At 33.9% G+C, this 17,820-nt stretch overlaps 1 protein-coding gene across 1 annotated transcript in view; it reads right to left on the reverse strand.

Annotated features, from left to right (window-relative positions):
* The window catches only part of LOC120431558 (C2 domain-containing protein 5), a gene marked incomplete at its 5' end in the record, with an annotated part of 41,049 nt that extends 24,451 nt beyond the window's left edge, over positions 1-16,598 (reverse strand). The window contains 3 exon segments of the mRNA XM_039596666.2: positions 15,908-16,095; positions 16,161-16,318; positions 16,502-16,598. Of these exon segments, the coding sequence (XP_039452600.2) occupies positions 15,908-16,095; positions 16,161-16,318; positions 16,502-16,598 (443 nt within the window).
* Between the last annotated feature and the right edge of the window lie 1,222 nt (positions 16,599-17,820).

A 17,820-nucleotide genomic window follows, 5' to 3' on the forward strand; every position in this document is an offset into this window, starting at 1 on the left:
ATTCGCCTAAATCCGCCAAAAAATCGGGAAAAGTCGGGAATTTATGATTTTTTGTCATAAAGTCGGGAAAAGTCGGGAATTTTGAGCATACTTGTTTGAAAATTATTTTTTAACTCTTGAATTATTTTGTAATATTTTGTACAATTTTCAAATTGAATTCACTGATTTCTGCTATAGTAACTTACTTTAAATTCAAGGTTCTTTTCACTATTTCAATAAATTTGAGGCATTCAAAATCTTAATGAATATTGGGGTCTTTGACACAGATTTTCATAATATTTTTTATGAATCAAATGATCGCTATTAATTTTTGTTCATCAAACAAGAGGTAAAGTTAATGAAAAACTGATATAAAAATAGAGCCTTAGAATTATGATTCTATTTAATTTTGTCACATAATTGAATATTTGAAAACAGATTCTAACTTGAGTTTGGCAATGGTTTTTTTTGTAAATATTTTTAATTGTTTAACTAAATTCATTTAGTAATTTAAAATTTGTTTTTTTTTCGAATGTTGTCATTGAACTTTTTTTTGTGAGTATGGGTAAATTACCTACCATAGATAAAGCTTGAAGTGGGTCTCGTGGCGCAGGGGTAGCGGCTTCGGCTGCCGATCCCGATGATGCTATGAGACGCGGGTTCGATTCCCGCCTTATCCACTGAGCTTCTATCGGATGGTGAAGTAAAACGTCGGTCCCGGTTTCTCCTGTCTCGTCAGAGGCGCTGGAGCAGAAATCCCACGTTAGAGGAAGGCCATGCCCCGGGGGGCCTAGTGCCAATAGTTTCGTTTCGTTTAGATAAAGCTTATTTTTAGTTTTCGGAAAACTTCAATATCGAATAAAATCCAAAATTGAAAAACTTTTTTCGTTTTGAAAACATAAATAATATATTGAAATTGCAAAAAATAACAATAATCCAAGAAATTTTCAGTTCTTGCAATTTAAAAAAATTGTCTTCAAACATTTTGCTTAAAATAAGTGGGAAAATATAAAATCATATCAAACTGAATTATCATTGAAAAAAAACAGTTAAATACTGACCATTAGATAAATTAACATTGATTAGAAAATTCAATATCAAAAATTACAAAATTAAAAAGGGAACTTGGCAAAAACGTTTTTTTATGCATTCCTTGACATTTTTCTAAATCCTTTTATTGAATAATAACAGCAGTCATGTTTTAATCATTCTTTGTTTAAAAATAATGATGAAGTTTAAAAAAAATTGGAACGCTATTTTAAGTTCAGTTATATTTAACTTTGTGTCATTTCCAGTTGAAACGAAGTATCAAAAACTATACGTTTGCCAATTTAAAAGATAACATGGAAGTTATAAGTATTGTTGAACTTTCGATTATTTTTTCAAAGATTAATTGTTTGTGTTTCTACTCTGAATCATAAATAATGAAATTCAATTTTTGAAGTTTTTTTTATTTGTTGTTTAGTTTCTGTATTTACAAAAAAATGTTTTTTTGCCTATGTTTAGATTTTTTTTTAAATCCATTGAGATTTTTTTTTCGGTGGTTAATATTGACTGTTCTTATAGAAAGTTGTTTGTGTGAAATCATTCTTTAGATAAGAAATGCCTATTATTTGAGCATTCTGGAAAAGTCTGAAAAAAAAAAGTCGGGAAAAAGTCGGGAATTTGAAAATGAAATTTTAGTGGTTTTCCCATACTAAATTCCATACAAAATTGAATCGCTTTGCGCAAAGTGTGGGCTGAACCAATCGCTCCCAAATTTTGGGGGGTTGTTCATGGACCCAAAAGGGACCGAAAAAACTTTGTTCTGAAAAATCGATCATGTCGAGTCATCCTAATGGGCAAAAAAATGATAAGTTACATTATCTCTAAGGAAAACACAATCAATTTTATTTTATTTGCAATAAAATTCATTAATTTTAATCAAAAAGTTGTACAAAAATGGCTTAAAGTAAAAAATCTGGCAAAATCTGTCAATATCTGGCACAGAGAAGGGCGAATCTTTATTCTGGCAGACACTTGAAAAATCTGGCATTCCCAGATTTATCTGGCAACCTGGCAACCCTGCTTCCGAGTGAATTCCAAGATATTTTCGATCCCCGGTCCCAGATTTTCACGGTCAATTCGGATTTCTTCTTTAAATTTCCTTTTTTTACCATTCCTTTCCTTCTTCGGCTGCTCATCCCGCCCCTTCGACTCCGCCCCCATACACACATTATATGGACAGCAAATATTAACAGGACCACTCGCGTGACCACTTAAACCGAATTTTGTAATAAATTTACACCAAAATATTATTTTTGGTTAACTTCTTTCGCGTTCGTCATTTCCCTATTTTAATGTAAACAATCAGAAGACACCAATGCTACTTTATCCAAAGCTTTGTTGATGGTGGGCTCTTCACACATACTAATGCACATTCTCTACCCAATTCTTTGTTTATGGTGGGCTCTTCACACATACTTCGAGGTTTTGGTGACTGTCAAACGTTCTAGACATTTACAGTGGTGCCAGAGGGCTGGAAAAGACGGAAATACGTAGAGTCGGAACCCGAAGCATTGATACAAATGAAACACGGGAGACCTAGTACTGCCCATGATCGCATAAATGTCCCATATGCATTTTCATCACTTTTGAGTTATTGATGCAGTTTTGTTCAAAATCGTGTGCTCTTTCAAAAGAGCATATAACATCCAGTACTTTATTCTAGAAATCAAGAGGAAATCCTGTTTTTTCGTGAAAACTTAACACGTAGCCTTATTAATGAAAATTAATAAATCTAAATCTAATGTAAATCAAAATCTAATGTAAATCATGAATCTAATGGAAACGTTGAGCATGGAAACTCAAATCTGATGAATTTCTACCCGTGTTCGGCTTCCTGTAAATTCCTATTTAATGTAAATTATATATCCAATGTATTTCTACCAAACGTTGACATAAAAACTACCCGAACTAGAAATAGTTATATTTGGTTCTCTTTCTACCGCTCTCATATTTCGCTGGCTCACTGCCTGATCCTCGACTTAAGGGTGCACAGCAACGGAGGAAGTTGTTGTCTTCTTATTCCAAAATTGTCAAACTTGCGAACCCAATCCTGCAATAACGGGATTGTAAAATTAATCAAACTTTGTTGTAAATTGCTTTGTGGACAGTACTTCAGGGGATGAATAAAAAAATATTTCGATAGTACCCGTAGTTTTGAAGATACTAAAATGTCTGTAACAAAAATCTGGGTGCAAAAGCTCTGGTTAATGTGCACCGTTAAGCAAGATGCTTTAGCCGCTTGTTTATAAAATGCAAAGATGGCTCAGTCGGCAGCGGGTAGCAGTAGTAACACCGAACATCCTACCCGTCGTCCGCTCGATTCCAGTCCAGCGTTATTCCACTTGGCCGTCGACGAGAAAGCGTCCCCTACCTGTGAAACAACTTTTTAAAATCAGAATTTCCTTTGGATGCCCGCTTCAATCATTTCAAAATAGAACATACACAGACAAACATATTTCCTGTAAATTTACATTATTTATCATGTACCAAAAGGTATCATGATAAATGATGTAGGTATATTTACATTAGGTTCATTGGAAATATACATTAGATTCATTGGAAATTTACATTAGTTTTTAAAATTTACATTAGTTTTGGAATTTACATTAGTTCAAATCAACTAATTCTGATTGGCCAATGGGAATGAGAAGCTCGACTTGGATTGCAGTAGGAAAAGAGTGTGGCCTATGTTCTATTTTAAAATGATTGAAGCGGGCAGCAAAAGGAAATTCTGATTTTAAAAAGTTGTTTCACAGGTAGGAGAAGCTTTCTCGTCGACGGCCAAGTGGAATAACGCTGGACTGGAATCTAGCGGACGACGGGTAGGATGTTCGGTGTTACTACTGCTACCCGCTGCCGACTGAGCCATCTTTGCATTTTATAAACAAGCGGCTAAAGCATCTTGCTCAGGTCGAGGATCAGGCAGTGAGCCAGCGAAATATGAGAGCGGTAGAAAGAGAACCAAATATAACTATTTCTAGTTCGGGTAGTTTTTATGTCAACGTTTGGTAGAAATACATTGGATATATAATTTACATTAAATAGGAATTTACAGGAAGCCGAACACGGGTAGAAATTCATCAGATTTGAGTTTCCATGCTCAACGTTTCCATTAGATTCATGATTTACATTAGATTTAGATTGGAGTAATTTTCATTACTTTTTACTCTTTACATCATATTTCAACATTACATTGAGTGAGTTTACATAAGAAACAGTAATTACGTGTTGTGTAAATTTACATGTTTTTTCTGTGTAGGCCACACCCTTTTCCTACTGCAATCCAAGTCGAGCTTCTCATTCCCGTTGGCTAATTAGAATTAGTTGATTTGAAATAATGTGAATTCCAAAACTAATGTAAATTTTCAAAGCTAATGTAAATTTCCAATGAATCTAATGTAAATTTCCAATGAATCTAATGTAAATTTCCAATGAACCTAATGTAAATATACATCATTTATCATGGTACCTTTTGGTGATTATGCAGGTTAATTTTTTTGGTGTGCTTTTGTGTCGCTATTCGTATGGGGTGAGTGATTGTGGTAATCGAATAATAGCATCATTGGTGCGCTGGAAGTGGGGACGCGAAGTCGTGATTATTCAGGTTATTTTTTTTTGAGTGCTGGTAATCGAATAATAGCATCATTGGTGCGCTGGAAGTGGGGACGCGAAGTCGTGATTATGCAGGTTAATTTTTTTGGTGTGCTTTTGTGTCGCTATTCGTTTGGGGTGAGTGATTGTGGTAATCGAATAATAGCATGCCTTACTGAATTATTTGTGTCTTGAGCGTAATTTTCGTTGAGTAATTGGTGTTTTTTGTGATCTTAATTAATTGTTTTGTGATTTCCAAAGCCCTTCCTATATCATCGTTGATTGGAAGGCACGGCGTCGGGTAAATTGTGTATAATTTTTTCGATTAAGGTTTTATTTTTTATGGTGAAAAAGCTATTTCTATATAATGATCGAAAGACGCACTTTTGGAATAATTAATAGTGGAGTGAAATAATTGTGAGTGAGTGATTTTGTGTGTTAACCAGAAAGACCTTCCCATAGCATCGTTGCTCGGAAGGCTCGCCGACGGGTCTGTTATGAAAGTCCTCCCCATAGCATCGTAGCTCGGGAGGCATCGAAAAGCCAATACCTTATCCTACTAACCCAAAAAAATATTAATCACGTGATGCTTGAAGGAGATGCTGTGGATTCAACGGTATCAAGCGGTATCAACAAGTATATAGCGAAAAACTGTGTGCTTGATGAGTCTGCAACTTCAACTATCGGACTAACATTCCTCCCTTTCGTTGAACTGCAGGCTTCTTGGGAGGGCGCCGGTATTGACTAATAAAGCAGGGATCTTCAGAGGTTAAACAGTGAACGGATGGTTGGCTCCCACTAATCATTTTTGATTCATTGTTTAACTTCAGCTGATCTGTCAATAACGGAGTAGCAGCTCATTGGCAGTCAACCATGCTCATGCTCATGCTCATCATTTATCATGGTACCTTTTGGTACATGATAAATAATGTAAATTTACAGGAATATTTTTTTCTTTGTAGTTGGATCTTTTACGAGCATTATTTTTATGATTCTTGTACCAAGAACTTATGCTTTCTTGAACCAAAATAAACATTACGCTTAAAAGGTAGGTTAGTTATTTGGAAAAAGTGTTTCAACGAAATGTGCCACCAAGTGATCACTTCCGTTGTCTTTGTCGGTGTCACCAGGCCAAGTTTTTCAACTTTAAATTTCGATTTTTGTTGGGATAGCTGTTTATGGAAGATGTTACACAAAACCAGCCGGACCCTAAGATGACAGTTTTCGTGAGTTGCGCGTATTTACCGACAGATGGCCAGTGGGCCTCGTCGGATCCGCCCAACTCAAAATTTGCATGGGAAAGTTTTTTTTCGTGACGGCTTTCGCGGCACGCTCCTTTCAACTGTTCTAGACTAATATTTGGACAAGGCGTATCTCTAAACGAGTTTTTTACAAACATAATTCCAAACTGCTTATTTTGTCGTTTTAAACCGAAACAAGGCAAAAACTAAATTAATTTAAACTATTCGTCATTTTCAAAAATTTGGCTAGATAATATCAAAGGCCGCCATCTTAGGCCCACTGGGCCCACAAAAAGAGGTACGCTTAGTTTGTATGGGAGCTGTCAACATGCTCCCGGGCTGCACAAAACGCTCAACATTGAGCGGAATGGCCAGTTTAACGGCAACACCATTTCACTCAATTTTAAGTTGATTGTAAAAAGATGCAAATCGTGATGAGCTTTTTTGTTTTGATTGGATGCTATGAATATCAGTCCAACTGGTATACATTTTCTTCTATTAGATCGAAGTGTGCTGAGAAATCATCCAGGACAAATTTATCGTAGAACACTAATGAACTGATTTCTCGTCACATTTTTTGAACAGAAATTTGTTCAAAGTTTCACAGATGTGGCTGAGCTTTCCTGCTGCTGCTGCCGGTCCGACGTCTGAGACGCAGAGACGCATCGAGCTCTACAGGCTCAATAAAAACTCCTTACCTGCTCTGTATGCAGCGAACAGAGCCAGCTCTGTATGGGGAAAAATAATATTGATTTGCATATATCTCAAAAACGATAAGTTTTAGAAAGTTGACATGTTCTAGAAAGTTGCTGGTACCAAAAGGTTCTATATTATTGTCTCAGACGTCATTACAATTTGGTTGATTTTAGTTGTGCAAAACAAGAAAAAACTATTTATTTTCTAAGATACAAGGTATAGAATATTTTTGTTTTCGACAAAGTTGCTCAACTACCAAAAATGAACAACTCTCTCGAAAAAACCAAAGCTCTATCTTCAATAGATACCGAAATAAAAAATAAAAACTATTTTTATAATAAATACTGCTTGCGACAAACACAAAGCGACCGCGTCGTAGGCACAGGTAATATGAGGCATGTTTGGTAGAGATCGTCTGAAGTGAAAACTAGTATAGCAGAGTGTTCATAGAGAGTTTTTATGTTAAATGCTCTCGTCTGGATGGTTGAAAGAAATTTCAGATAAAATTATACAAATTTATAAAATTATATTCTTTTTATTGTACTGGTAAGTAATTAAGATTAGAAACAACAATATTATTGCACAGCTATTTTTATGTTTGTCTTGACAAAACAAATGTTTAACAAAATTACAAGTTTTGTACAACAAATTAAGATAAAAAACAATTTCAAATACGCAAGTTAAAAAATAAAAACTAAATCTTCTAACAATTATTTTAATTTTATAAAAAGAAAATCAGTTAACATAAGTTTAACCTTATAAAGATTTCAGGAAACTATTCTATTTTATTTAATTCAACAGAAAAAACCATATTTTTCAAACAAGATAACCATAAGAAAGTTTTAAGCTCTAAATAATCTCTATGATATTTTTTTACATTTTGTCACCTTTTTTAAATAAAATAAGAAAATGAAATTAAATAGCAAAAACCATTTTTTCTTTATTTCTCAAGCCAGGAAATCAGTGAAGAGTTTTTTGCTCTAAATGCTCTTTATGGAAATTTGCCATTTTATTACCTGTATTCTAAATATTTTTTATTTTTCAAATAAAGGAAAGCAGTGAAGAGTTTTTAGCTCTAAATGCTCTCTATGGAAATTTGCCATTTTATTACCTGTATTCTAAATACTTTTCTATTTTTCAAACAAAGGAAAGCAGTGAAGAGTTTTTAGCTCTAAATGCTCTCTATGGAAATTTAGTAAAAACATAATCGACAATAAAATATGGGTCATTCCATCTGAAGCGGAACAGCCTTTGAAAATTACCCTCTCCGATCCTGCTCAAATTTGGCAGGGCTGTTGATACTATCAAAACATGCAAGAATCCCGAATTTCATCCAAATCGGACCACCCGCTCCATTTTTGTACCTCCTCAAAAAATCGACTTTTTGGCGATTTTTGAGCAAAACCCCTATTTTCAAACGGCGATAGCTCAGGAACCACAAATCATGGAAGGTCGGTCTTAGACTCAATTTTGAAGGAAATTGGACGTAGAATCCATTTCCGTGATCAAAATTTTGATTAATTTATTTTTTCTTCCTGTATTGCGCAATTGAAAACTTAAAACGGCCGTATCTCAAAACACCCCATCTTATTTTTTTAATTTGACCTCACCATCGTATTTCCCGGCCAATTTTACATAAGAATCACTTATCGACAGAAATGAATATGTTTCGTTCCAGAGATATCGAATTTTAAAGTTTTGAGTTTTTGAGATTACCTACATCAGCTTCATTCGCCACATCTGCTAGAAGCACACAGGCGGGCTGATTGATAACTGCTACCTGGTGTTCTGGGAGATGATTAATTTTATTTTTGTTTTTATAATTTTACGCAAATATTTTTTCAAATAGCTAATATCTTGATCAATCTTTTTTTGTGTAAGGAATATTTACTGGGTTATTTTGAATGCACCCTTTTTTTAAGTGTTGCTAACCGTTTAAGAGTACCCCCGAGGCCATGACTAGGGCCTTTGTCATGGGCGGTAGCAAAATAGTGCCATTCAGCAAAACCACCAAAATCTGATTTATGGATTAAAGGTTTGATCATATTAAATCGATATTTATATTGTGAGCCAGCTCCATTTGATTGAAAGATGATTTTGGTCAAGATACACTTAATTAAAAAATCCTTATACGTGTGGACAGCAGCCGTATTGTGTTCCAAGAATCCAAGAATGATAGAAGAAAAAAAAACATTGTTGTTCGGACGGTGTCGAAATCACCGCAACTAGAGGGTGACGAGCGGGAATTCCCGGGAAAAAAATCTCGGGAAATCGACCATTTTTGGACCTCTCGATTCCCGGGAAATTCGGTCGAGACTCCCGGGAAATTTTAAACTTAAACTATTGAAGCAAAATTATATAAACTAATCAAGAATTATTTGAAAAATTGAAAATTGTTTGGAACATTGGATGTTTAATGTTCGATGTTCAAGTTCGAATAAGCCAGTTTTTCTCTAATCTTTCTATTCATATATTTTTTTTAAATTTTAACTTGTCAAAAATTCCAATAACTATAATCGAGAGAAGACAAAACAAAATTTGGACCCCAAAATTTACCTTAAAACATACTTTGCAGTTACACCCCAGAAATGAAATTTAATGTTTTTTTTTATAAATCCAGTGTTTTTTAAATGTCCTATAAGATATTGGGTTTCATATGTTTATAGGACGTTATAAAAAAACTCTAGAAATATTTTTTTTATTTATTATTTCTAAGAGGTTATAGCTTTTTCATGATAAGTTCAAATTCCATATCTTTTCTCGAGCATAGCAATGCTTATATATTTTTTTTAATTCTTAGTACCTAAGGTAATTTTGCTGTATCAAGGTAATTTCTTTTTTTTTGTGTTAAAGGCCATTTTATGTTTCACATAGAGGTGGGCAAAACCGCTCTTTTTTAGGAGCCGCTCATTTTCGTTCGCTCATTAAAAAGAGCCGCTCTTTTGAACGGTTCTTTCGCTCTTTTTCAGAATATGGATGAAAAGGATATTTTTTTAAGAATGGTATGATTTTTAAAGCTATTTCACATTGGAATTAGCTAGAAAAAAACTAAAAACGAGAAGATGCCTTTGAAAACCATAGGTCTTGGCGGTCTCTATGTCAACATTTGTACTCGAACCTAAACGTTCGAATAATTGAATGGTATCCAAACTTAAATCTAGGATTTTGGAGAAATTTCTGCTAACTTTAAAATTGTGTTAATTTCCGCCAAAATTGAACTAATGCTGATATTTTATTTAGTGAAAATATTCTGTTAACTCTATTCTTTATTCTGATTTGATCGATAAGTTCTATAAACGCTGAAGTTTATTAGGGCAAGAGGATTTAATTTTTTCCAAAAACTCTAAGCTATTTAGTAGAGTTTTGGTAGTAATTCATAAGTTCAAATTTAACACTACAACTTGTTGGAAATTCAATAAATTTTATTTATAACAAGTTTAAAAAATATTCCATGGTGAGCCGAGACCGGAGTTTAAAAAAGAACCGCGGTTCTTTTTTTGTGAGTCATGGTTCGTTCGCTCTTTTTAATGAATCGGCTCTTTGAGCGGCTCGCTCTTTTTTTGCCCACCTCTAGTTCACATCAACCTCAATATTAATTATATTTTGTATAAAAAAACTCTGGAGCGGTAATCTTTGTAAAGTTAAGGTTCGCCAATTGTAAACACTCCAGTTTTCCTGGTATCTTAAATTAAAATTTAAAGTTGACCTTAAAAATGATGAAAAAAGTTTAAATTGTTGTTTTGAGTCGTTATTTATCATATTGCAAGAATCTCGATACTGTGAAATTATATATTAGCTATGTTTTTACTTCACAAAAATTTAATAAACATTTGAAAAATCACTCAGTGCGAATTATGATTCGTAAACATTTTAAACTATTAAAGTAAACTTTATAGTTCCTCTAAATTATGAGGATACTTAATTTAACGAATGAGTAACAAATTTTATACTTTTCTTTTTAAATTATGCCACTATTGGCATAGTAAAAAAAACTCCCGGGTCCCGGGAATTCCCGGGAAATGGCCAAATTCAACTCTCGATTCCCGGGAAATTGAAAATCTCGAGAATCGTCACCCTCGAAACGGCAACTAAATTTGGGGAATTAACCGCTTCGCAGCAGATCAAACTTTGTAATTTCCTAACATTTTTATACTTTCCAGAAATCCTTTTCCTACTCCTTGCGATCGTCCTTCACTAGAATACAACGTATCAACAAATTTTATTCATTTTAATTCATAATTTTTACTCAATAATGTATCGTATTGTTCAGTGTTACTTAAAAGATCAATTGAGTACTAAAGCACCATGTAAATTTTTTATGTACAATGGTAAAAAACACGATTAAAACCCATTTCTGATCACTTTTTTTTTTCATTTCAATGCAAAAAAAATATTGACAAGACAACATTTTTTCGATGGATCAACTATGGTCCCCTTGGAACGAGCTGTCAAGTAGGACCTTTACTGTCAAGAAGGGCCGTGAAGTTATTTTTTTGTAAATTGAATTAAAAATCCATTTTAAATTATTTGCGGTCGATCAAAGGGTCATTGTACTCAGCAAAATAAGCTTTATCGTTTTGAACAATAACATCACAAATTTAAGCTTAATTTTAGGACCCAGTTGCATTTTCCTGCTCGCTCCGTCGTAATCCAATTCTGCTCTGTCCTGTGGGTTAGCACAGAAATTCATTTAATTTTTTTTTTTGAGCAGATACACATTCGCGATTAAACTCCAGTTTCCTACAGTTATATTGGTAATTTTTGCTCAATGTGATAAAGATTATTTATGATGAATTATTATTTTAATAAATGACCAGGTAGCAGTTATTGATCAACCCGCCTGTGTGCTTCCAGCAGATGCGGCGAATGAAGCTGATGTAGGTAATCTCAAAAACTCAAAACTTTAAAATTCGATATCTCTGGAACGAAACATATTCATTTCTGTCGATAAGTGATTCTTATTTTTTTTTTTTTTTTTTTTTTTTTTTTTTTTTTTTTTTTTTTTTTTTTTTTTTGTTTCTTATGTAAAATTGGCCGGGGAATATGATGGTGAGGTCAAATTAAAAAAATAAGATGGGGTGTTTTGAGATACGGCCGTTTTAAGTTTTCAATTGCGCAATACAGGAAGAACAAATAAATTAATCAAAAAATTGATCACGGAAATGGATTATATGTCCAATTTCCTTCAAAATTGAGTCTAAGACTGACCTTCCATGATTTGTGGTTCCTGAGCTATCGCCGTTTGAAAATAGGGGTTTTGCTCAAAAATCGCCAAAAAGTCAATTTTTTGGGGAGGTACACAAATGGAGGGGGTGGTCCGATTTGGATGAAATTCGGGATTCTCGCATGTTTTGATAGTATCAACAGCCCTGCCAAATTTGAGCAGGATCGGAGAGGGTAATTTTCAAATTTGCACTTTTTCGTGCACAGTTGAGATGGAATGACCCATATATTATCGATTTATTTTGTCCAATTTAAATTTAATTACATTATTCAACTCAATTGATGTAAAAATCTTGTAGTGAGAACAAAAATAGCAAAATTTCCATAAAGAGCATTCAGAACAAAAAACTCTTCACTGATTTCCTGAAAAAAATAGAATACATGTAATAAAATGGCAAATTTCCATAGAGAGCATTTAGAGCTAAAAACTCTTCACTGCTTTCCTTTGTTTGAAAAATAAAAAAATATTTAGAAAACAGGTAATAAAATGGCAAATTTCCATAGAGAGAGCATTTAGAGCTAAAAACTCTTCACTGCTTTCCTTTGTTTGAAAAATAAAAAATATTTAGAATACAGGTAATAAAATGGCAAATTTCCATAGAGAGCATTTAGAGCTAAAAACTCTTCACTACTTTCCTTTGTTTGAAAAATAAAACATATTTAGAATACAGGTAATAAAATGGCAAATTTCCATAAAGAGCATTTAGAGCAAAAAACTCTTCACTGATTTCCTGGCTTGAGAAATAAAGAAAAAATGGTTTTTGCTATTTAATTTCATTTTCTTATTTTATTTAAAAAAGGTGACAAAATGTAAAAAAATATCATAGAGATTATTTAAAGCTTAAAGTTTCTTATGGTTATCTTGCTTGAAAAATATAGTTTTTTTTTCTGTTGAATTAAATAAAAAAGAAAAGTTTCCTGAAATCTTTATAAGGTTAAACTTATGTTAACTGATTTTCTTTTTATAAAATTAAAATAATTGTTAGAAGATTTAGTTTTTATTTTTTTAACTTGCATATTTGAAATTGTTTTTTATCTTAATTTGTTGTACAAAACTTGTAATTTTGTTAAACATTTGTTTTGTCAAGACAAACATAAAAATAGCTGTGCAATAATTTTGTTGTTTCTAATCTTAATTACTTACCAGTACAATAAAAAGAATATAATTTTATAAATTTGTATAATTTTATCTGAAATTTCTTTCAACCATCCAGACGAGAGCATTTAACATAAAAACTCTCTATGAACACTCTGCTATACTAGTTTTCACTTCAGACGATCTTTACCAAACATGCCTCATATTACCTGTGCCTACGACGCGGTCGCTTTGTGTTTGTCGCAAGCAGTATTTATTATAAAAATAGTTTTTATTTTTTATTTCGGTATCTATTGAAGATAGAGCTTTGGTGTCTTCGAGAGAGTTGTTCATTTTTGGTTGTTGAGCAACTTTGTCGAAAACAAAAATATCCTATACCTTGTATCTTAGAAAATAAATAGTTTTTTCTTGTTTTGCACAACTAAAATCAATCAAATTGTAATGACGTCTGAGACAATAATATAGAACCTTTTGGTACCAGCAACTTTCTAGAACATGTCAACTTTCTAAAACTTATCGTTTTTGAGATATATGCAATTCAATATTATTTTTCCCCATACAGAGCTGGCTCTGTTCGCTGCATACAGAGCTTAGCTCTGTTCTACCATACAGAGCAGGTAAGGAGTTTTTATTGAGCCTGTAGAGCTCGATGCGTCTCTGCCTTAAGGACCGCCTGCCACAGGAGTGTCCGCGTAAAAGCCCCAGAATCCTGAGCACATCCCAACAACCAACCAGGTACCTTCAACCAAAACCGGTTCCAACATAGCTTATTGTTCTAAATTAAGATATGGAAAACTCTATGTCCTCATATCAAAACTTTACGTAGTCTACGCCGTTCCGGTTATGTCTGTGACATAACTACTTTGACCTTTTTTGTGAAAATATAACTTAAATTCAGGTGTTCCACAATTGTGGAAAGCACAATAACATCCCACAATCATTGAACAGGCAATTTGAAGGCAGTGTTTTGCTGCTCTGGATAAAATAGTCTTGAAAGGCAGGTTTTTGTTTTAAAAGTACTACATTTCCCAAGTAACATTTTTTGTTGCGGATCCTTAAATGCAACTATTTCGTAACTCCCAAAATGTGCTATCACAACATAGTTAGAACACTCGCGGTGCCCTAAAAAGCGCACGAAAATTTTGTGTTGGCAACATTTAGCCGTTTGTTTCAACTTTGTTACGACGAAGTTTCAGAAACAATTTGTTTGTCTAAATATGTCGGTAAAGTAGTTTGTTGTGTTGTCATGATGTTGCCATTATGTTGTCGTTTAATTTGCGCGAAACAAAAAAAAAACTATTTGAACAAAAAATCTAAAACCCCTGTCGGGATTATGGACTGGTACCTTCAGATCTTCACACCTTGCCTCTACCACTGAGCCACGGATGAATTGATGTAAGGGCAAATGGTTGGGCTGAACTGTATCTAAGGATTTTTGATTTCAATATTATTCTTAGCACACAAATCGGGCTAAGTCACATGTTGCAACAATGGAACCAATAAGTTTTCAATATGTTTCGATTACAAAACGAAATGGATTGTTGCAAAGTTGTTTGCAATTCGAAACGTTTGCAACATTGCAACGTATTGTTGCTAAAATGTCATTTTTATGTTTCTATAGCAAAACAAAACAAAAACTGGAATTGGTCAAATTTATCATGTTGCCAAATGCTACTTGGGTTATTAGTGAAATAGCAAGAGAATGTCCAAATATAGGTCCTAAAAATAGTAGGGTCGACAGAAGTTGCATTTTGCATCCTATTGACAAATTACCACAAAAGTGTTCCGAATTTGTGGGTGTTCCGAATATGTGGGATGATGTACCTCAATTTTATTCAGCAGAAACGATAGGATTTGTTCTGAGAACGAGATTTTTTCAGCTAAGTCAGCTTAAGATGCTCCCTAAATAACCCTTTTAACTTAATTTAGTTTCATTGAGAAGAACCTGAGAAATGGTTAAATCCGTAAAAAAAAACACTATGACCCAATCTCACCCCGCAGATCCAATGTCAACACCGCCGACGGTACCTAAAAATACCAAAATGTGGTATCCGATCATTGATGTACTTTAAAATAGTATGATACCACATTTTGCTTTTGCATAACCCTTAAGACAAATTTGAAAGGGTTTAGAATTTCCAAAATTTGGTATTTTTACCAGAAAAAGGCTTGTTATTTAGGGGAGAGTGGGGAGACTTGATCCCCTTTTTTGTATCGCACATAACTCTGTCAATTTCTCACAAAACTATGATCTTTTTGCATGAATTGAAACCGGCATTTTCAAAATGTTGGGGGTAATTTGATCCCCCTTTCAACATTTTGAAGAAATCTTAAGCAAAATGTTTTTTATTCATCCAAACTTTTAATTTTCTATAAGTTACAGCAAATTCACATTAAACCTGTACGTTTGTGTTCAAAATATAACAAGTTTAGCATGCAAAATATTTAAAAACTTAAAATTTTCTTTTTAAGACCAAAATTGAGCATGTTTACAAAAGTTGGTAATTTTTGTTTAAAATGGTATAAACTGCAGTAAGTTATGTACAACTATACTAAAGGAAACTATGTATGAAAACCCAGCCCAGTTGATTAATCTTGAGGCTGTTTCCAGTGACTGTAAAAATGCAGCGGTCAAGTTTCCCTAAACGCACTTTTTTAAACAATTGATTGTAAAAATAGTATGACGATAAATTTAACGTCAAATGCGTAAGGGTTTTGGAGTTGATATGATCTCTTGTAAGTTTTTTGCAGCACTTCTTAGAAAAATGTGTATAACTCAATCTAAACATTTTTTTTATTTTTTTCTTTGTTTTCTATTATGAGTTTTAGTCAATTTCGCACAACTTTCTAGAACAAAGCTAATTGTTTTACCTACATGCTGACGAGATACAGGCTTGGGATCAAGTCTCCCCGGGGATCAAGTCTCCCCACTCTCCCCTACCCATGTTCGGGTGTACGGAAATTGACCCACTGTATGCTATCGTTGCTGTCCCAGTTGGCGGTACCAAATATATTAGATGTAAAATGAACTTACTCTTCAACTAACGTATTATCCACAAATTGATAAGTTACAGCGGAATCATGAATTTTAACCAAAGATACGGCCGTACCAATGCCTCGAGCCACAACCCCAACATCACCCTCTAAGTCGAAACATTGTATATATCCGATAACAGCGTTCGCTCCAAGTTCGATGGCCTTTAGACCAATTTTTCGTTGAACCTGAAATGACCAGACAATTGTAATCCTTTTCTACAGAGCGTAAACAAATGAAGAATAATTTATACTTGACCAGACAGTTTGATGAAATTAATCTGTCTAGCCTCATTTGAAGCCCGCGGCGTTCTTATCTTGTCTATCCATTGGTACTCCGGGTCGTCGTTTATTACCAATTCTTCAACAAAGCCAAGCACATTGCAAGAATAGCCATGTGGTATTATAGGAGCTGAAAGCGTCGATATAATGATTATAGGTTCAACATACAATTAATCCCACCACAAATACCTTAGCAAATGATATCAAAGGAAAACAAAAACCAAACTTTTAGTAAGGAAAAAGATATGCTAAAATACTGCCAAAAGTAAAACGCGAAAAAAAATCTGATTGCATCTTTCAACATATTACTTACAGTGGAAAAATTTTACACCACAAGAACTTTGACGAAATTTGTTAAAATCCGTAAACAGATCAACTTTAACGATGATGTTAACCTCTCCTAAAATTATAAGAAGTTAGTTTCGAAAAATGAGACCGATTGTAATTTTTGGGGAATGTCAGTGAATATAAGAAAATAAATACAAAGAAAATAAAATCTTTTTGCAACATAGTCGTCGGTTATAGCCTACAGTATGTAAAAAAAGTATTTACACCCCTTGGGCGAAATGAACATTTTGCGATGAAACATGTAAAGAATTTAATGTTGATAAAAACCTAGTACTACATTTTGTTCAGAAACTCATGCCAAACATTTTGCTACTAAAAGCTCATGAAAAGATGATTTATATAAAAAGTTATATAACAAATACTATTACAAAAATAAAAAAGGGTGCAAAAAAGTATGTACACTAGGGTGTTTCAACCAAACAAAAAAGTTCTCAGATTACGGCAAACCGATGTTCCCCTGGTAGAGGATACCCATAGGGACTCTCATGCCAAATATCAGCCCATTTGGTTGAGAATTGGCCTGTCCTCAGTGGTTTAAAATTTACATGTAAATTATGAGATTTTTGTGTAGAAAAATACTGGACTCGTTGGAAAGTACATAACCAACGATGGGTCGGATGTTGGATCCAGACATCGTGTACATACATTTAAGTGAGATCCGGCTTCAAAAAAGTACATAAATATCTCTTAAGTGGTCATAACTCGAGACAGGGTTGCCAGATCTTCAATGTTGTGGACTCGTTGGAAAGGTCTTTCAATTACCTAACCAACGATGGGTCGGATGATGGATCCGGACATCGGTTACATACATTTAAGTGAGATCCGGCTTCAAAAAAGTACATAAATATCACTTAAGTGGTCATAACTCGAGACAGGGTTGCCAGATCTTCAATGTTGTGGACTCGTTGGAAAGGTCTTTCAATTACCTAATCAACGATGGGTCGGATGATGGATCCGGACATCGGTTACATACATTTAAGTGAGATCCGGCTTCAAAAAAGTACATAAATATCACTTAAGTGGTCATAACTCGAGACAGGGTTGCCAGATCTTCAATGTTGTGGACTCGTTGGAAAGGTCTTTCAATTACCTAACCAACGATGGGTTGGATGATGGATCCGGACATCGGTTACATACATTTAAGTGAGATCCGGCTTCAAAAAAGTACATAAATATCATTTAAGTGGTCATAACTCGAGACAGGGTTGCCAGATCTTCAATGTTGTGGACTCGTTGGAAAGGTCTTTCAATTACCTAACCAACGATGGGTTGGATGATGGATCC

The sequence above is a fragment of the Culex pipiens genome, chromosome 1 (assembly GCF_016801865.2).
Source record: "Culex pipiens pallens isolate TS chromosome 1, TS_CPP_V2, whole genome shotgun sequence".
Classification (NCBI taxonomy): domain Eukaryota; kingdom Metazoa; phylum Arthropoda; class Insecta; order Diptera; family Culicidae; genus Culex; species Culex pipiens.